The sequence below is a fragment of the Ovis aries genome, chromosome 7 (genome assembly GCF_016772045.2).
Source record: "Ovis aries strain OAR_USU_Benz2616 breed Rambouillet chromosome 7, ARS-UI_Ramb_v3.0, whole genome shotgun sequence".
Taxonomy (NCBI): Eukaryota; Metazoa; Chordata; class Mammalia; order Artiodactyla; family Bovidae; genus Ovis; species Ovis aries.
Genome location: NC_056060.1, coordinates 63454063 through 63474627, shown reverse-complemented (window position 1 = coordinate 63474627; position 20565 = coordinate 63454063). Strand labels below are relative to the sequence as shown.

General features: G+C 46.5%; 1 protein-coding gene across 1 annotated transcript in view; it reads left to right on the top strand.

Moving 5' to 3' along the window:
* SORD (sorbitol dehydrogenase) overlaps window positions 1-9108 on the top strand; it is a 31701-nt gene extending 22593 nt beyond the window's left edge. Inside the window, exons 6-9 of the mRNA XM_004010651.6 lie at window positions 1945-2010; window positions 2966-3141; window positions 6638-6759; window positions 7653-9108. Coding sequence (XP_004010700.1) covers window positions 1945-2010; window positions 2966-3141; window positions 6638-6759; window positions 7653-7818 — 530 coding nt within the window. The 3' untranslated portion in view covers window positions 7819-9108. The remainder of the gene's footprint in view (window positions 1-1944; window positions 2011-2965; window positions 3142-6637; window positions 6760-7652) is intronic.
* The last annotated feature ends 11457 nt before the right edge of the window (window positions 9109-20565 follow it).

Below are 20565 nucleotides of genomic sequence, written 5' to 3'. Positions count from 1 at the left end.
CTGCAGTGGTTATGGGAGTAGAGATACATTTTGAGTTAGTGCTTTTGTTTTCTTTGGATAAAATTCCACTTCTGAGCAGAAGTAGAATTGTCAGATCACATGGAAGTTCTATTTTTAATTTAATCTCCATACTGTTTTTCCATAGTGTTTGGACTGGTTTACATTCCCAACCAACAAATGCATAAGGTTTTCCTCTTCTCCATATTCCCCCTGACACCTGTTACTTGTTGTGTTTTTGATAAAAGCTATGCTGACAGATGTGCAGGGATATCTCTTTGTAATATTGATTTGAATTTCTCTGATTTTTGATGTTGAGCATCTTTTCATATTTATGTTGCCCATCTGTATATATTCTTTGGAAACATTCTAGTCATATTCTCTGCCCATTTTTAAATTGGATTGTTTTTCTGCTGTTAAGTTGGGTAAGTTCTTTATATTTTTGGAGATTAATACCTGTATCAAATATATGATTTGCCAATATTTTTCTCCTACTCAACAAGTTGCTCTTTTCATTTTGTTGATGTTTCCTTTGTTATGCAGAAGTTTTTTAGTTTGATATGGTCCCAGTTGTTTATTTTTTATTTTCATTTTTTTTGCCACACCATGCAGCTTGCAGTATCTTAGTTCCCTGATCAAAGACTGAACCTGGGCCCTTGGCAGTGAAAACATGGAGTCCTAACCACTGGACTGCCAGGGAATTCCCCACTTTGTTTATTTTTGCTTTTACTACCATTGTTTTTGCTGTCAAATCCAAAAACTCATCAAGACTGATGTCAAGATGCTTGCTACCTATGTTTTCTTTTAGGAGTTTTAGGGTTTCAGGTCTTATGTTCAAGTCATTAATCCATTTTGAGTTAATCCTTAGACACTTTGTGACTGGTTTTCTTTGGCAGGGCCAAATAAGTGACTGCAGGGCTTCCTATGAGGGGTGATGGGTGTCGAACAGATGTGCCTCAATGAGCCAAGCAGACTGTAGGATCCAGGCGACAGATTTTTTCTTTTTAATCTGCTTAAGTAATACATTTTTGCCTTAGAAAAAGAAATTAAATTATCCATACCATGCCTGCACACATGTGAACAAACACACACAAAAATTCACTGATGGCGTCATCAGCCTGAGAGGACCATTGGTAAGAATTTGATGTAGAATCTTTCAGTTTTGTTTTTTTTTGTTTTATTCATGAGATCATTCTAGATGATCATGCTTAATTTTACCTACAAAAACATTAATATATTATGAACATTTTTCTATGTCAATAGATAAGAGTTAGATGACATATATATACATATATATATATATATATATGTATATATATGTATTTTTGCCACACCACATGGCTTGTGGGATCTTAGGTTGTTGACCAGTGATCAGACCCATGCCATTGGCAGAGAAAGCACAGAGGCCTAACAGTTGGACCTCCAGGGAATTCCTCTCTTTAATAACTGTATAGTATCCTGCTGTAGTTTACTTAACCCGTTTGTTGCTTATTTCTCAGTGTTTTGCTTCCTGGGCAAACTCACTAACTCACTTTTGGAGTGTCCAAAAAGCAGAGCCTCAGAGGTATTCTGCATAACTTTATTTGTGATCTGGTTTTTGTGTTAAACCTAGAACACCAAAACGGGAAAGCCAACCTAGGACATCCTGACAGGGGCTCCTCAGTGGGCACATTAAAGGGTACGTCTCACCCTGGGGAGACATGAGGGGTTCTGAAAAGGCGGCTGGGGGGGCAAGAGAACAGGAGCCCAGCACTGGGAGCAGGTTCCAGGTAGAGAACAAGCACTCATGTGTCCATTTACTCATCCACTCAACAAGGAGTTGTTAAGGTCTCACTGTACATCAGGGACTGGAGCAGAGATGCTAGAGATACAGTTCCTGTCCCTGGCCTGGACAAGGGGGAGAGGTGGTGTTTGATATTTCAAAAGTCTGTTTGCTCTTTTTTTTAGGGCCAATTGGACTGGTTAATTTGCTTGCAGCCAAGGCAATGGGTGCAGCTCAAGTGGTGGTGACTGGTAAGTTTTTCTTAAGAAAACCACTGATAAGCTTTTCTTCTTTCTAAATCTTCTTAAGGTGGGAGCAGCTGGGCCTACAGTTTTGAGGCAGGGGCATGAAACCTGTTTCCTTCCTGGAGTACTGGGTTTTTAGAGAGGCTCCTGCTCTTTTCTTCTGGGTTCCGGGGGATGACCAAGTCAGGGCTCAGGAGGAGACTCTTTTGAAGCTTCTGGGAGAGGGTGGCTACTGCAGAGAAAAGAACCTGGCTCTTTATATGTGAACCTCAGATACTTATACTGCCCATTGGATCCTAAGAAGAGACTCAGCCCTTGTTTGACCAAACTCAGAGGGGGTGTGTATGTGTGTGTGTGTGTGTGATGTGTGAGTGTGTATGTGATGTGAAGTTAGTTGGGTGTGTGATATGTTTATAAGAAGATGTTTATGTTTGAGATATGTGATGTGAGCGAGAGACATGAGTGTGTATGTGTGAGGAGAGGTTATCTGACAACATATGTGTGTGTGAGTGTGGAGCAGTGTGGTGTAAACTGAAGCTGTGTGTATGTGTGTGGAGAAGGCATCTGTGAGAGGTGTGTATGTATGTGTGTAACGTATCTGAGAGTGTGTGGGTGAATGTGTAGAGTTGTGTGCTGTGTGGGTTGTTGTGGATATTTTAAGGGAATGGGGTGCAGAAGGGTGTCACTGTGTGTTTTGTGTGAGGAGGTAAGAGAGTGTATGTGTAGCTGTGGAGAGCTATGTGGTAGGTATGGGGGTATATGGGGATATAGAAGGGTGTGCATATTTGAGAAGTTATCGAGAGATTGTGTGTGAGGGTGTGTGTGTTCAGAGAATGTATGTGTTGGGCTCAGCCACACCACTACACAGAGCTTCCTTGCCATCAGAATCTGCATCTTCATTTTTGCTCCCTAATCCACCGTCCAGTTTCTTAGTTTGAAAGAAACTTTTGTTCAACTGTAGATCTGTCAGCCTCTCGGTTGTCTAAAGCCAAGGAAGTCGGGGCTGATTTCATCCTCCAGATCTCCAATGAGAGCCCTCAGGAAATAGCCAAGAAAGTGGAAGGCCTGCTGGGCAGCAAGCCAGAAGTCACAATTGAGTGCACAGGGGTGGAGACCTCCATCCAGGCCGGCATCTATGTGAGTAGGGATAAAGTGAAAGTGTTAAGTCAGTCATGTCCGACTCTTTGCAACCCAGTGGACTGCAGCCCACCAGACTCCTCTGTCCATGGGATTTCCCAGGCAAGAATACTGGAGTGGGTTGCCAGCCCCTTCTCCAGGGACTCTTCCTGACCCAGGGATCGAATCCAGGTCTGCCGCATTGCAGACAGCTTCTTTACCATTTGAGCCATCAGGCCCAGTAGAAATAAGGGTAACTGAAGCTGGTGGGCAGCTTCGAGTAAGCAGCCCAGGGTGGTGAACCAGTAGAAGGCACACCCTCCCGCTCCCCCTACAAAACAAAATTAGATAATCCCTTGTTATCTGCTTTCTTATCTCTCTTATGAAGGTAATGACACTTCCCTAACATCCTCATTGGGTCACTGTGATGTTCAAACTAGACCACAGATACACATGGGCCTTCAAAGATGTTAAGTGACTGATACCTCTAGGATAGGATTTTACCAAGTAGTGCTCTTGGTAATAAAAAAAAAAAAAAGAAAAAAGAAGAAAAGAAAATCAATAGGAGGAACAGGGAACCATGCTTTAGATGAGTGTGGGAAATCCCTATCTTGCTTTATGGAGGAAAACTGCAGTCTTTGAGTCATTGATACAAGGTGACGGGCACTAATTCAGTTAGTCACAAAGGTGAGGGGAGTTTTTACGGTCACAATTGTCTTCTGCTGTCCTTTCCCAGAACTAGGAACAAATAAGCTGCCAATACCTGACCCACCCCTTAGCAACCCACCAGTAATTTATAGATATTGGAAGGGGAGGGGCAGGGAGGAGTAGCACTACCAAAGTATGAGGAAAAGAAAGAATAAGAGCTCGGCTCTGCTCTCCACCATGGGCCATGTTCTTGGCTGTGTGCTTTATAGACGTGGTCCTAATCTGCATAATAGCCCTGACAGTGAGTTCTCATTTTACACATTTTATGATGAGAGAGGCCCAGGGACTTGCCTGGAGCACACTACTCCAATGCCTGGGCTTTCCTTGCTCCATCTGGCTGCCCCAGAGGGGAAGAGATTGAGAGGCCAGGAGCCAGTTCTGGGGTGGAAGGGGCTGGGCTGGGGAGAATGGCGGCAGCTGCCACCCCCGGGCACCCCTGCCCTGTCCCCCAGCCTGCTTTCTCACAACAGCACATGCCTCTGCCCTTCCTTCTGAGTCACACTGAGGGACACACAAGGGCACTTTCCACCATGCAAGACATTTGGGAAAAGCTGATCCCTCAAGCTGTGTGGCACGGCCCTCGAGCCTGGCACCCAAGCGGAGCTGCCTTCCCCTCTTCCTACCAAGATGCCTGTGACCCCAGGGTGTCAAGGAAGCAATAGGAGAGGGAGGAGCAGGTGCCACTTTGCCCTGACCTGTTCCAGCCAGAATCAACCAGCTCTCGGCTCCACTGTTGGAGATGGTCAGCATCACCATCTGATGGAAGGAGCTAAGAGAAACCAAAATCCAGCAGGCATTGAGCCTGTGTGTTACCGGTGGGGCCATGTCAACCCATGGCATATTTTGGGTTCCTGCCATATGCCTGGTTTTGTGCCAGACGCCTTGAGAGCTTGACCAGTAAGGTGTGTGTGCTGTTTTTGAGTTGTTGACAGGTCAATGACCCCCAACTCAACAGAGAGGCAGTAAAAGATACGGCTTCATAGGGCAAGGCCCTCCTTTGAGAGTCAGTTTTCTGTTGTGTTGTGTCTGGATGATATTCATAAGGAGACCTAGCAAATGCTTGTGGTAGAATTGCTGTCATCTCCTTTTGAAAGTCATACCCACTAAGCAATGGCCTGAGCATTCCTTTGCCTGTGGTCAGTAAGCTCCTGGCCTCCTGGCAGCTTGTGATGACCAGTTCAGTGGAGTGGTGCTTCTCTCCCTTCTAACCAGGTAGGGAGGAAATGCTGAGTGGACAGCAGGTTTCCTGGGAAGTTTCTCAGTGTATTCCATGGCTCACTCACAAATCTGAACCCCTCTCCTCCAGTGAGGACAGCAACATTTTCCCGTTGTGAGATGCCCTTTCCTTGGCTGACAGTGTTTGTATGTCACAGGTGGTCTGTAAGTGACTGCTCCTCAAAACTGCAAATGAGCTAAGCATTGAGCCCATTCTAGTGCCGGCCTCTGTGACTGTTACCCCATCAGCCCTGCTATGGGAAGGCATCGTCCTATTCTTACACACGAGGCAACCATGGCTGACAGCACCGTCTCGGAGCCCACAGCTCAAAAGTACAAATGTCAGGAGTCACCCCTATACTACAGGCTTCTCTCCAGGATGTATCCTTCCCCGCGGAGAAAAGCTGTGATGTGTGCTGTCTTAAATCTCTGTGGTTAGCACTTAGAATGGCCCCCAGTAAGTGCTTTCTACTGTTAGCTATAATAAAAATTTAGCATGAGCAAACTGTCCATTTTTCTGTCTCTCACTACACTGAGCACAATGATCCCCCCTCCAAATCTCTGGAGCAGGCTCAGCACTCATGTAAAGTTATGTGGAAGTTGTCAGCAGAAATTTTGCTCTCCTGACCACTCCAAAGAGGAAATTGATGACTCCATTATGACTTATACCATTGAGGTGAATGTCCCTGGAACAAAGATTTCTAATTGCCAGCCTTCACGTATAAGGCAGTTTTTATTTTTTAAAGCATTTAAATTAATTATTTATTGGCCGCACAGCTTTTGGGATTTTTTAGTTCCCCCATCAGGGATTGAACTGTTCCCCCTGCAGTGGTAGCTGGGAGTCTTAACCATTTGACCACCAGGGAAGCCCCTAAGGTAGTTGTTGAACCACAGAATTGCTATAGCCCTCTCCATTGGTATAGTGCTTCGTAGTTGGTGGTCCCTTAGAAATTTGACCCTCTGTCTTGTGGGTGAGCACTCTGGAGGAGGAAGTGGTACTAAGTAAAGCTTTGAAAGACATTCAGAGGCTGCTGAAGGGTCAGCCTTGGTTGCAGGGGAGATCCTCATTGCTCTCTGGAGAACTTATGCTGTTTCCTGGGGTGCTGTGGGCAGCAGGAGATGCTCCCCCTGTGCCTCCACTGGTAAAGTGCATTCAGGACCTTTAAAGGAGACCGTGTTCACTCTGCTGCTCTGCTGAGTTTGGTTAACATGCTAAAGGGTTCAGCTGTATAAAAAGAATCAAAGTCTCTGAAATTTCTGGATATTTACCTATTTTTATGGCAACAATGGGCTTTCCACGTGGTGCTAGTGGTAAAGAACCCACCTGCCAGTGCAAGAGACATAAGAGACACAGGTTTGATTCCTGAACTGGAAAGATTCCCTGGAGGAGGGCATGGCAACCCACCCCAGTACTCTTGCCTAGAGAATCCCGTGGGCTGAGGTGCCTGACAGGCTATATAGTCCATGGGGTTGCAAAGAGTCAGACATGACTGAAATGACTTAGCATGCATGCATCCTCAAGGCAACAGGGCTACTGTGAGTAGAGTCTGTATTTTCTCATTTTATTAGTTTTCTGTCCTTACTTCTTCTTTAGGCCACTCATTCTGGTGGGACCCTGGTACTGGTGGGGCTGGGCTCTGAGATGACCAGTGTGCCCCTTGTGCACGCAGCCACCAGGGAGGTGGACATCAAGGGCGTGTTTCGATACTGCAATACGTGAGTATGTTGTGGGTGAACCAGGGTGGAGAGCGGCCAGCAAGTCCAAGGGAGGCCCTCCACGGCCTCTGGGACCAAGAGGCTCTGCCTATTTATTCATGAGAGGCACTCCCTGGCCTCGAGAGCCATGTGATATGATAAGGCCCCAAAGAGAGAGCATTCACTCGTGGTTAAAGACGGGAGGGCAGAGCTGACAGGTCTGTAGGGAGAGAGTGCGGGAGGGAGATTATGAGGCATGCTCTTCTTGAATGTCTGTCCCTCGTCGCCCAGGCGCTCTCTTTTCCGGTTCTTAGTGGCCAGATCTCCATCTTCCCTCCTTAAAGAGAAGAAGGAGAGAAACGAGGGCAACCACAAGAACTCGTTCCGTGGTCCCCCCCTGGGAAGTGACACGGTCTTAACAAATGCCAACGTTTGTTTTGTGGCTCGATCCTCTCCCCGCTGGGGAACTCTGTCCAGGACCATCTTCCCCACCAGTGGCCTTTTCTCCCATTTTAGAATTTGAACCCGTCCCCTCAACAGAGTGCTGTCTTTTCCAGTAAACTCTGCCAAATGAGCTGCTACATGGTGTGATGAGATCATCCTGGGCTGCCGCCCTGAGGCTATCTGCCTTTTCACTTTTTCTAAGGCTTACACTTGCCTTAGGCCTTCATGGCAGACATTGCATTTGGGAACAGACTGTTCTCCTGAATTACGAGTCATAAGATCATTTCCACCCATTGTTGGCCTGTGCAACCAACCTTACAGAACCACAAAGCTACAAATAAATGTCAAAAAAAAAAAAAAAAAAAGACCCAAAAAACTAAGTGTGGCCAAGCTGATCTTGTGCTTGGTAGTTTTGGGGCCCTCCCTCTTTCCTCCTGAAGGTTGAATGTAATGCTTGTGATCTTTTCCAGATGGCCAATGGCGATTTCAATGCTTGCATCCAAGTCTGTGAATGTAAAGCCCTTGGTCACCCATCGGTTTCCTCTGGAGAAAGCTCTGGAGGCCTTTGAAACATCCAAAAAGGGTTTGGGGTTGAAAGTCATGATCAAGTGTGACCCCAGCGACCAGAATCCATGATGTGAATTGAGCTCTGTCGTTGTCCCCACTCTCAGCATGTTGGGGTTCAGTGGTTGACTGGGAGTGGTGGAAGTTTCTTTTGAGTAGTTAGAATAATTAAAATCATTCATTGTAAACAGAGAGCCTTATGCTGGGGAGTTGTACCTTAAAAACACAAGTAAGGAGAATTTGGGGGAACTTGTAGTCAGGATGACCTGTTTATGCTGATCAAAGTTCAAGTAGAGCAGAGCTTGGCAGGCAGGTGCTGGGAACTCCCTTTCTTCCTGGAGTGCCTGGAAGTTGAATAAGGAAAGAAATCTGCCCATTGAATTCCTGCTTCTAGTGTGACTGTGGCCAGATGGGAGATGGTAGCTCAGGTAAGAAGAGACCATTTACAACTTTATCAAGACTGAAGTGGCCCCGAAGCTGATTTTCACAAAAATCTGAGCTCCGGGTTGAGGGTGAAAGGGTGTAAACAGTTCTACTTCAGAACACAGTGCCTCTCCCTCGACACGAGGGCTATTTGGTTTTATGACAAAAGGAAGACTAAGGGATTCACTTTCCTGGATCTAGGATATATACAAATCAAACAAATAAAATTGCAGTCTCATGTGAAATCAAACCAGCTTGCAGTCCTTAAATGTAGAAACAGACCAGGAACTTGGCAGCACTGCTCTTCAGATCCTGAGAATTCTGTGTGACTTATTTTGCAAGATGAAGAATCACCTTCCCAACGTGCCCCACCTGCACCCTTTTGCACATTTGGAGGTAGCCACTGCAGACTCCTTTGTTACTAGGCAACCAGGAGGTGCCTACCAAAGGGTCCTCATGGGAGACCTTAAATTCCGTTCAGACTAGCCCAGGAGAGTTTGGGCAGTACACCTGTCTTACCCCACAGGATTAGCATGCCCTTCTAGGCTCAAAGTTCACTAATGATTATTAGACAGTTTATTATTAGTTCCAGTCTTTATGAGCAGGAAACTTTTTCCCTCCTCAAAGCCAATTAAAGGTCTTGGTACCTTTCCGTCTGTTTGAGTGATAGCTCCAACCTTGTCTATTTTAATTATGGGATTTTCCTTGGTAAGATTGGTGTCTAAATCACACCATGCCATTTGTGACTTTGAGGTTACTGGTCACGAATGAAGATACAGTAGCTGGGACATGATTTGGGCTGCAGTCCTACCCCTCAGTTCAGCTAGGGTTGGCGGGTGAGTTTGAAGAGGTTCTGGTTTTCTTGTGACCAGGGAAGGCTGTAACCAGTGCCTGGAGTTCCTCAAACTGATTTGGGTAATAAATTCTGCTTGTAGTACATGACTGCTGCCCCAATTTGTGGCCCTGTTTGGGGAGAAATTGACTTTGGTTACCCATTTCACAAAAGGAAACATCTGGGGTTTTTGAAAGTGACTCATTTTCTGCATCAAGTACAATTTTCTTTGACTGTTGGAACCTTAATGATGTCTAATCCTCACAGCAAGCCAAATATAATTATTTTACAACTAAGGAAATAGAGAAATCAAGTAATTTGCTTGAGATCTCACACTACTTTTCATTTCTTGTGTTATCTTTGGAGTTACCTTGCATTTACACATAGCACAGGCACACGCTCAGGAGCCACACTACTTCCTTCCCCGAGTCCTGTTTAGGTAGGGCCAAACTTGCTGGCTCCCTTCTCTTAAAACTCTTTCCAGCTCAGTGATGCCCAACGTTCTTGAACGTGGGCTAAGAAAGACTCTTCCCTTTCTAGATGGAAGTCTTCCAATAGAAATACCCCTAAAGGAGGCGGACTCACTATGTTAAATTCACAAGTAGCCACTCTTCCTCTGACTGTGATTTGGTGGAGGGAGGAAGCCACTGAACCTGAAAAGGACTTAGGAGTTGCAGTGGGGACTCCTGGGAAGGTAGGACCACCAAGGACAAAAACATGTGGCTCACTTCACAATGGTGATGGGGCTAGATCTTCTGTGTTAAGGTCTTGGAGCCGCTGCTCCCCGGTCTGTTAATTGGGCTTCCTGATACCTCCATGTGGGCAGTTTCAAGGAGGGAATGGGCCGACTGAAAACAGTTCAGGAAACACTTTCCGTTTCCAAATCCCCCCAGAGCTCTACCTACTGTGATGTTTCACAGCTTCCCTAGCAGGGGCAGAGAGCATGGTTGGTGGGAGAGGAAGTGGTATAGGATGAGGGGCCAGCGAGTCCTCCAGGCGGTGAGAGGACCCAAGTCAGTGAACTGAGCTGATGCTGGGCCTCTTCTTTGCATCCTTATTGAGATGTTCCCTTCACTGTTTGGAAGGGGTTGCAGGGAGCCCAGAAATTCAGTTCTCCTGCCACTTTCCCTAAATACAATAAATATTGATTCAGTGAATCAGTTCCAGAAACAAGAATATGAATTCCCCACGAGCTCCCCAAACTTGGGTGGCCTTGCCCGCCTCTGTGTGCTCTGTCACTGATGTGTGGCACTGGTTAATACTGAGGACCCCACCCAGCTGGCACTCCCAACTTGGGTGGAGAGCTGAGAAGGACCCTGCCAGCAGGTTAAAGGGTACAAGGGGGAGGCTACCCCCTGGACCTCAAAGGAGAGGGGGACACAGCTCCAACCACTTCCTCTTGCCATCCACATTTGGCTACGGTGGATGATGTCAGAAGTCACTTCTGGATCCTCCGTCCCTGGGTGTCAGGCCATCCCAGTCTTACTTCTGTGTAGCACAGTCCTGCCTCTTCCTTCCTGATTCCTATCTTGCTCCCATTGGGAGAGCAAAGGAGTCTCATGGGAACTTGGTTGGACCAGAGTTTAAGAGCTGGAGGGAGAGACAGAATTTACTGGATATTTGCCTTTTCCCAGAACTGTCCTCTGCACACGATATCAGTCTGGGCTTTGAGTACAAAAGCCAATATACAGGACCCACATGCCTGGGTAGCAGGCAGGTCTCCAACTTCACTGTCACATCCACACACCGAGGTCACCGAGGTCCTTGAGGGCTCAGGGAGGGCAGCAGTGAGGCGGCCTGGCTGGGAACTCATCACCCGAGGGGAGCGTCTGTCAGCCAGCAGCAGAGGCTCTCCGGTGCAGCCACTGCCATCCTGAAGCAGCACAGCCACACTCCCACGGCCTTCCTGTCTCCCTCCTGACTGTCCTCTCTGCTTAAAGCTTTTCTGAGTCAGACCCTGAGTTCTTTCCTTGGGCACCTAGAAGTGGTACAGGATTCATGCAAGATGTTCCTGCCAAAAGATCTTTCAATGGATCTTATCATCAGCGGGAGCTTCTTGAAGGTGATGTGTTGGAGAGAAGACTCTGTCCTCTAGGGTCTTGCACCCATCAGGCCTACAAGAGGCAGCTTGTTGTGAAGGACTTGGTACAGGAGTCCTGGATTGTATCTAATCCCAGGCCTGCAGCTAACTCAGTGTGTGGCTTCCCAAGTCACTTTCCTAATTCAGGCCTTGGTTTCCTCCATTGTTAATGGAAGGGTTGCACCGGATGATCTTAAGGTCTCTTTGAGTGCTGATATTTTACAAGGTTCCCATCATCCAGAGGCCCTGTGGAGTAAGGACCCCTTTAGGGGTGTCCCTTGCTTCCCTGGTGGCTCAGACGGTAAAGTGTCTGCCTGCAGACAGGGAGACCCGGGCTCGATCCCTTGGTTGGGAAGATTCCCTGGAGAAGGAAATGGCAACCCACTCCAGTACTCTTGCCTGGAAAATTCCGTGGACTAAGGGGCCTGGTAGACTACAGTCCATGGGGTCGCAAAGAGTTGGACACGACTGAGCGACTTCACTTAGGCTCTAGATGTGAGTGCAATTCTTGGGTTTCAGTTCCACTCTTGTCTGTATGTTAATGGGTGGCTGGAGGGAGGAGAGAGGAGCTGTCTGTAGGAACACCCAAGTTCTTGGCATCACCTTATTCTACTCCTTAGCCTCAGGCTCTCAGGTGTGATCCTGAGGTGGAGGTTGCAGGCCCAGAGCTGGGCTTGGGGAGGTGTGGCCCCATGATTGACTTCCTTGTGTGTGGGCAGAGGCGCAGCCTGGCTGTGGTTCTCTGTGTAGGACCTCCAGGAGGGGGAGCCTGATGGGGGACTTGGTTCCCTTACTTAATGGGGAGAGCCTCTGCCATTGTAGTTATCCCATGTGTGGGTCATCCGCTGGGGGATGTGTGGCTTGACTATCCTGCCCCTCCTACTTGTCTTGTTGTGAGTCCTTTATTCCTTTTAGGGCTGTGCTGGGTCTTCATTGCTGGCATGTGGGCCTTCTTCAGTTGCGGTGCAAGGACTTCTCGTTACAATGTGCAGGCTTCTCTAGCTGATGACTGAGAGCTTTAGAGTACCTGGGCTTTCCAGCTGTGGCGCACAGGCCTAGCTGCCCTGTGGCGCATGGAATCTTAGTTCCCTGACCATGAACCAAACCTATGTCCCTTGAATTGGAAGGCAGACCCCCAACCACTGGACCACCACGGAAGTCCTGTGATTCCTTTTTACATCTTTAGTTGTAGATCCTTTCCGCTAGTTTTCAGGTCTCTCTCATTAATAATTTGCTCTGTCAGTCAGTTCAGTTCAGTTCAGTCACTCAGTCGTGTCCGACTCTTTGTGACCCCATGAATTGCAGCACGCCAGGCCTCCCTGTCCATCACCATCTCCCGGAGTTCACTCAGACTCACGTCCATCGAGTCCATGATGCCATCCAGCCATCTCATCCTCTGTCGTCCCCTTCTCCTCCTGCCCACAATCCCTCCCATCATCAGAGTCTTGTCCAATGAGTCAACTCTTCGCATGAGGTGGCCAAAGTACTGGAGCTTCAGCTTTAGCATCATTCCTTCCAAAGAAACCCCAGGGTTGATCTTTGCTCTGTAAATAGCTGTAATTTTGGTGTGCCTGTGGGAGAAAGTGAGCTCAGGGTCCTCCTACTCCACTGTCTTGGCCACTCCCTCCACTGTGTCACACATCATCATTCTATATCACCATATCCCATCCTATGGATGTACCATGATTTATAAAGCAAGTCACAGTGGTTTGGATATTTGGATACTGTGCAGGGTTTTGAGCTTATGATAAAGTTTCAATGACTATCCTTGTACATACATTTTCGTACTTCTAACTTACTCTTTTCCTGAAGTTGTATTTTAGAATGACAATAGCTGAGTTGAAGAGTTTACACCTTTTAAAGGTGACTTGGTTAGAAAAGAAAACAGAATATTGAGACCACCTAAGAAAATCTGAGTTTGGGTGTGCCTGAGTATACGTACAGTGTGGGAGCACTCTGCAGAGTAGGAGAGCTTTCAAAGATGGGACCATGCAGTCACTTGGCTCTCTGGCTTCAGGCCAACCCTGGGAAAGCTGGAGACTTGGGCCTCTACCATCTGTAACCTGAACAGGACACCATTTCTGCAGGCCTTCATCTTCTTATTAGTAAACTCAGTATCCCTTCTAGCAGGATATGAGAACAAACAGCCCCTGTAAAGGGCTGGCGTAGGATTCATGTGGAGCTGTGACTGGATTGCTGTGGAGCAGGGGACCCCTCCCCTGTAAATAAATTTATACTAGAAGGCTCTCTCCACTCCCCCAAACTTCAATGCCAGGGCATTCTGAGAGCCATTCACTTCAATAAGTCACTTGGAGGAAGTGAGGATGGTGTGTATAGAATGTTCCTTTTGGGCCCTGACCTCTCTTATGTATGCAAATCAACATGGTATAGAAAGAATTCAAATGGTTAGTAACATGCAAATCTTGGATTCTCAGACCTTGCAGACTGACAGTTTGTAGTACTCTTGGAATTTCTGAGCAAGTGATTAAAATACAATTGTCACATTGCTTTTTTAAGCACATATATATTTAACGCTGTATTTATATATATAGCTTAACAATGTAGATTTTCAAGTTTGCTTGCATATTTGTGTCATGTGTTTTCAGAAACCCTAAAGTGAATCATTTCCCTTGTCACTCTCTAAATGGGATGAGATAGGACTGCCAGCACTGATAATCTCAAGGATTGATGATTCTAAGGAACTTCTGGAAAAACTGCTATGTAAGCAGAAGAGAGGAAAACATATGAGCTTAGAGGGAGTGAATGAGGAAAAAGCTCAGAGGAAATGGAGCCAGTAATCTAGGGTAAGGTGAAGAAAGTGACTCATCTGTGACCTTTGGAAACTGGGGCTGCTTGTTCTGGGGAACAACAGCCGGGCTTGCAACACATCACAGGAGTTCTAGCCAGAGCTCCCCTGGGCACCCCAGACTTGGCTTCCCCTGGTGAAAAGTATAGTGAAAGTATTAGTCGCTCAATTGTGTCTGACTTTGCAACACCATGGACTGTAGCCTGCCAGGCTCCTCTGTTCATGGGGATTCTCCAGGCAAGAATACTGGAGTGGGTTGCCATACCCTCCCCCAGGGGATCTTCCTGACCCAGGGATTGAATCCAGGTCTCCTGTATTGCAGACAGATTCTTTACCGTCTGAGCCACTTACCACATACAAAATTCCCACATCTTGCTGCACACCCAACAAAACTAGAACTTGGCTGGTCCCTAAAGCCATACTGCCTCTTCCAGAACAGGGTTCCAAAGGGAGTGAATCTTCCAGGGGAAAGACAGATATTGCTGGGGTTGGCTGAGGAAGAGTTTTCTGTCATTCAGTATGCATCTTGTCATTGGCCTAACTACAGGAGAAGCTCACCTGCATTTGGAAGCGGTGATAAAGGAAGAGGCCAGTGGGGTGTTTAGATGTCTTGGGGTCCCCATAGAAAGAAAGAGGTAGGTAGGTACATGTTAGGCTACTCCATTTTCTTATGACCTTGAGCAACTCAAATTCTTAAAGCCTCGGGTTCCTTATTCTTTAAGTAGGAAAGATGACACCTACCTCAGGGTGGTCGCAGGGGCAGAATGAATGGCTCCATGACTGTGTGGCCCTGCCCCTTCCTCACCAAACTTCCTGTCTTCAGCTGGTGAATGGGCAGGGTGGATGATCCCCAAGGCTTTTCCAGCTCTGTGCCTCAAGTCTGCAAAAGTGCTTCAAAGAAGTTCCCAGGGTGACAGGAAAGGCTCAGCCTGCTGACCCAGTGTCCTCTGCTTTTCCACAAACCTGTCAGGGCTGGGAGGAGGAGATGGCACCTAGACATGGAGGACAAGCAGAAGTAGGAACCAGGTAACTGCATTCAGGAGCTTCCTATTATCTGCCTGCCCTGCTCTGCCCCTGTGACCACCCAGAGGAACCCTGCACCCAGGAGCCCTAAGCAAGTAATTGGTCCCTACTGGCTAGGGTCTCCCCAAGGCCATGGCTGTGCCTCTCACCCACATTATGGAGGTACCCCTCAATGGCTGGTGCGGTGCCTGGTGCTCACAGAGGGAGCTCTGGAAATGTCTGTAGCCTGATAAGTAGCTTAATCTCACTCTGAGCTCTGAGCCATTGCTTCTCAGCAGTCTGCCTGAGCTGACCCCAGAGCAGCTAGAAGTTCTCAGCATGTTTCACTGGGTAGCAGAGAAAGGACCTGGGGGGTATGTCCAGAGCAAGAGGAGGGCTCACCTGCATTTAAAGCCCCCTGCCCTGGAGACCCATCAGAGACATCCTGGGGTCCAAATGAGATGGGGCAGCTGAGCAGGATCTCATTGAAGGACAAAGAGTGAGACCAGCTGCCCCTTTCAGACCTCTTTGGTTTTAAGGGGGCTTGTGGGGGCCCTGTGGTATGATAAGAACAACTCTGGGCCACAGGCAGAATCCTGGGTTCTAGATCCAGGCCTCCCCCCTAAGTTTAGGAGATCCATTTAGTTCATTTGTGTGTTCCTGGGCATCTGTCATAGGGGCAGTAAAACCTCAGTAGTGTCATCTATACAGTAGGATACTAAGCTGCTGTGGAAAAGAATGAGGGGATAGTTATAACAGCCAACCTCTTGAAGGCTTACTATGGGCCAGACTCTTTTTATTTAATTAACTTGTTTCTTTCTTTATTTCTGGCTATGCTGGGTCTTCATTGCTGCTAGTGGACTTTCTCTAGTTGCAGTGAGCAGGCCCTACTCTTCATTGTGGTGCACAGGCTTCTCAATATGGTGGCTTCTCTTACTGCTGAGCATGCGCTCTATGATGCACAGGCTTCAGTAGTTGTGGCGTAGGGGCTTAGTTGCTCCGCGGCATGTTGAATCTGTCCAGACTGGGGATCAAACCAGTGTCACCTGCATTGGCAGGCAGATTCCTTATCCACTCCGCCACCAGGGAAGTCCTGGGCCAGACTCTCTTCTGAGAATGCTAGGTATCTTAACTCATTTCAACCTCACAACAACCCTATGGGAGTAGTATTTCTTCCATTTTAAACCTGAGAAAACAGGTACAGAGATTAAATAATTGCCCCAGATCCTCCCCTGACCGCATACATACATCTGTTTGACTGTGTGGGGGGGGAAATGGTCTAGAAGGATAGACACCAAACTGTTAATGGTAGTTCACCCCAGAGGAGAGGATTTGAAGGAGGTTTCATGGTGTCTGAGGGGAGGGAAACAGAAGGACTTTCATCATTTTTTTTTAACTGTATAAATATCTCTCTTAGTTAAAAAAGTTTGACCAGTATCATTTTAAAAAGTGAATAAGGATGTCACAATTCACTGTAGCTTTCAGAGTCAAATGCAGAAGTGCATGAGCCGTATCATGAACTCCCAAGGCAGAGGACACTCTCCATTCCTAGAAATCCTTCAGCTGCAGCCAGTTCCGAGGATCAGACAGAGGAAGGGAGCCACCCAATCTTGGTTACAACCCCACCCCTGACCCCTAGAAGACCCCTGGCAGGCTGGGCAAGGTGATGTGTTACATCATGGGCCCAGGAGTCACTTGTGAAACCTCAGGACCATAGGGTGGAACCACAGGTCTGAGAAGTGAACTGTTTGCCCCCTTGTGTTTTTATCTCTTGGTCTTCTTAAGTAAATCATGTCCTTTATCTGATGACTAAGGGAGTAACCGCTCTTATAAGGGCAATAATTGGCAAGTCTTCCCTCTAGTTCTGCATGCCTGCATCTTTTGGACTTAGCCATGTTTTGTGGACTCCATGACACTGAGTTCTGTTTGTTGGTTTTGTTTTCTCTTTAATTAATTCATTTTTTAAATTGAAACATAATTGCTTTACAGAATTTTGTTGGGTTTTTTGCCATACATCAGCATGTTTGTTTCTTTTTTAATATAGTCTTAAATTTTTTTGGCTTTGCTGGGTCTTCATTGCTGTGCAGTCTTTCTCTAGCTACAGAGAATGTGGGCTACTCTCTAATGCAGCACTGAGGCTTCTCGTTGCAGTGGCTTCTCTTGTTGCAGAGCACAGGCCCTAGGCACTCTGGTTTTAGCAGTGGGACGCATGGGCTTAGTTGTTCCCCAGCACCTGAACCCAGGCCAGGTGAGGCCTGTTTCTTATAAAGTGATCCTTCGTTGGGGTCACTAGCACTGATGAGGTAGCCGTGTCACACTGATGTCAACAGAGCCAAAGGTAAAAGGAATTCACAGATGTTCTTTCCTTCTAAAGATGCCATCTTTAGGGAGGTCTGGTTGTGGAAGGGGCACACAGCTCAAGTCTGGACAAGTAGAATGCGGACTCCAGCCCAGAGATGAGTTTGTATAATTGACCCTTTTCAAGGATTGGTTCCCTCCTCCAGAGACTTTTCCTAAATTCCCTCACAGTTCTACCACTTATCTTGGCGTGTAATCAATTATTTATTGTGTGATATAATCTATGTACCATATAGCCAGAGAGAATCTGTTCTGTGCCTAACACTTTGCTAGGCAGTGGAGAAATGACAGTGAACAGCAGGGGCTCAGGCCCTCCCTTCTAGGAGTTCACAGCATAACAGGAAAGATGGACCTTGAACAAGCACTGTGCTTGCAAGTGTAATGAGTTACTGCACTTTCTCCCCAAAGCTGGACTGATTTTTCACTCCCAGAGGGCTGGGATGTGTCTTGCAGTCCTCTTGAGTCCTGTAGGCTCTAACATGACCTGTCACAGCAATTGGTCAATAAATGCTATTTGAATAATTAACAATGAGAAACAGATTATGAAAATGTTTAACTGTTTCTTTTCTTAATTTAGGTATGTAAGTATATATGCTCAGTCGTGTCTTACTCTTTTCGACCCCATGGACTGTAGCCCACCAGGCTCGTCTGTCCATGGAGTTTTCCAGGCAAGAATACTGGAGTGGGTTGGCATTTTCAACTCCAGGGGATCTTGCTAACCATGGAGTTGAACCTGCGTCTCTTGAGTTTTCTTCATTGGCAGGCAGATTCTTTACCACTAGTGCCACCTGAAAACTAATATTTATATTAATTTCAAGTATATAACATAGTGATCCATATTGTGAGACGATAACTACAGTAAGTCTAATTAACATCTGCCACTGTATATAATTACGAATTTTTTTCGTGTAATGAGAACTTTAAGAATCCACTGTCTTAAAGCAACTTTCAAATATGCAATACAGTATCATTAACTATAGTCACCATGCTGTAGTTTGGGTTTTTTTTTTTAATAATTTTATATATTTTTGGCTGTCCTGGGTCTTCATTGCTGCACAGGCTTCTCTCTAGATGCAGCAAGTGGGGGCTACTCTCTCTAGCTGCGGTGTGCAGGTTTCTCGTTGTAGTAGCTTTTCTTGTTGCATAGTGCAGGCTCTAGGGTGTGTGGGCTTCAGTAGCTGCAGCATGTGGACTCAGTAGTTGTGGCACCCAAGCTCTAGAGCACAAGCTCAACAGTTGCGATGCATGGGCTTAGCTGCTTTGAAGCATGTGAGATCTTCCTGGACCAGGGATCAAATCTGTGTCTCCTGCACTGACAGGCTGATTCTTTACCACTGAGCTACCAGGGAAGCCCCTGATTGTTTCTTGATTGCCTTCTCTTTCTATACCATTAGACGCACCCAGATGGAAAAGAGCAGAAATTTTGAGATTTCATGGGACCTGGGTTCAAATTCTGATTTTGCTTGTTCCTTCTTGGATGTTTGTGGGCAATTACTGTCTGAGCCTCAGGTGCCTTCTCTGTAAAATGAGAGCAAAAAATCCTTCTTCAAAGAGTTAATGTGAAGATTAAATGAGGCAATTTGTATAAATATGGTATAGAGTCTAGAACACACACCTTTAAATGTTTGTTTCCTTCTCCTGGCCAGTTGAACCTTGGATGGAAGGTAAAAGAAGGGCTTCTATTTCCTAATACAGGGCTTCTGTTCAGTTAGGATAATGAGCACAGAGGGAAGTGGTAAACTTTTACATCTGGAAGTGGTCTTAGTCTACTCCCTTCGTTTCCTCAGTGAGGAAATTGAAGCCCAGAGGACTCTGGTGATGTCCCTAAGGTCACACAATGAGTTTAGTAGTAGGGCTAGAAACAGAACCCAGGTGCCGGCCCAGCATCCAGTGCACTTGGGGCAACTTCTCCTACAACTTTATAATTTTATTGCCAGCCTCTCACCCTCAGAAAAGGGAGTGTCTTCATATTACAGTTTATCTGAAGTCTCTGCAGGAAGGAAAATAATTCCTGAGAAGATGGCTGGAGAGATTCCCAGTCCTTTACAACTTCCTGGAGACTGGGCAGGGAGGTTAGCTCTCCTTGTCACATTCCAGGAATTACCAGGAAGGGGTGACTTCCACATGACCTGAGGGCCTGATGTCCCTAGAGGGTAGGGCAGGCCTCCTCCCCATCCCTAGAGAGATGGGAAGGGGAGAGAGCAGTCAGCACGGGACAGATCTGGACTCAGAACGAGTCATTTGGACTTCCCTGGTGGCATAATGGTTAGGAATCTGCACAAGTTTGATCTTGATCCCTGGTCCAGAAAGATCCCACATGCCACAGGGCAACTAAGCCTGTGGGCCACAACTACTGAACCCGAGCTCTAGAGCCCGTGCTCTGCAGCAAGAGAAGCCAGCATAACGAGAAGCCCCTGCGCTGTACCTAGAGAGTAACCCCGGCAGTTAGAGAAAGCCCACGTGCAGCAAGGAAGACCCACAGCCAAAAATAAATAAGTAAATCTTTTTTTAAAAAAGGACAAGTCACTTAGCATCACTCAAGCCCCACATACTCCAAACTCCTCAGAATATGGAGCTCTGACTCCTAGAGCTTCAACCTTAATAATAACAGTGACAACAACAATAATATTATTAAGTGCCAGGCACAGTTCAAGGCTATCATACATTATCTTTGCCTGAAGGCTTGCAGCCTGCTTTTGAGAGGCAAAATAAAGTGGTAGTTAAGGGCCTGGTCTCTGGTTAAAACTTCCTGTGCTCAAATCCAGATCTCTCACTTACATATAGGGCAATACAGGTAAAAATCAAGTGAGTTAATATGTATAAAGCATTCGTCATAGCACTGGGCACACAGCAAGCTCTGTGTCATTTAATTGTTAAAATCTCGTAGTCACCTCAGGAGCCTTTCCTTAATCATCTTATCTAAAGGGCTCCCTTTAATGATTCACTTTCAGATTATTGTTTTATTATTTTTGAATCTCTTTATCATGATCTAGGATTATCTTTCTGTTCTTTCTTTCCTTGTTTCTTATCCATTTGCTCCCATTAACAGAGAAGTTCCGTGGGAGCTGAATCTTGCCTGGGACTAATAAAAGCTCAGCATATATTTGTTTAATTGAATTGAATTTTATCATTGGATTTTCCCCCTTTTATGAAGAGGCAAAATGCACTGAGAGTTCCTTTGTTTGCTCAAGGTCACCCAGCTGGTGACCCAGTTTGACTCAAAATCCCTCACTCTTAACAACTATGCTAAATTGGCTCCTCTTACTCAAAAATTCTTGGGGCTTCCCAGGTGGTGCTAGTGGTAAAGAACCTGCCTAT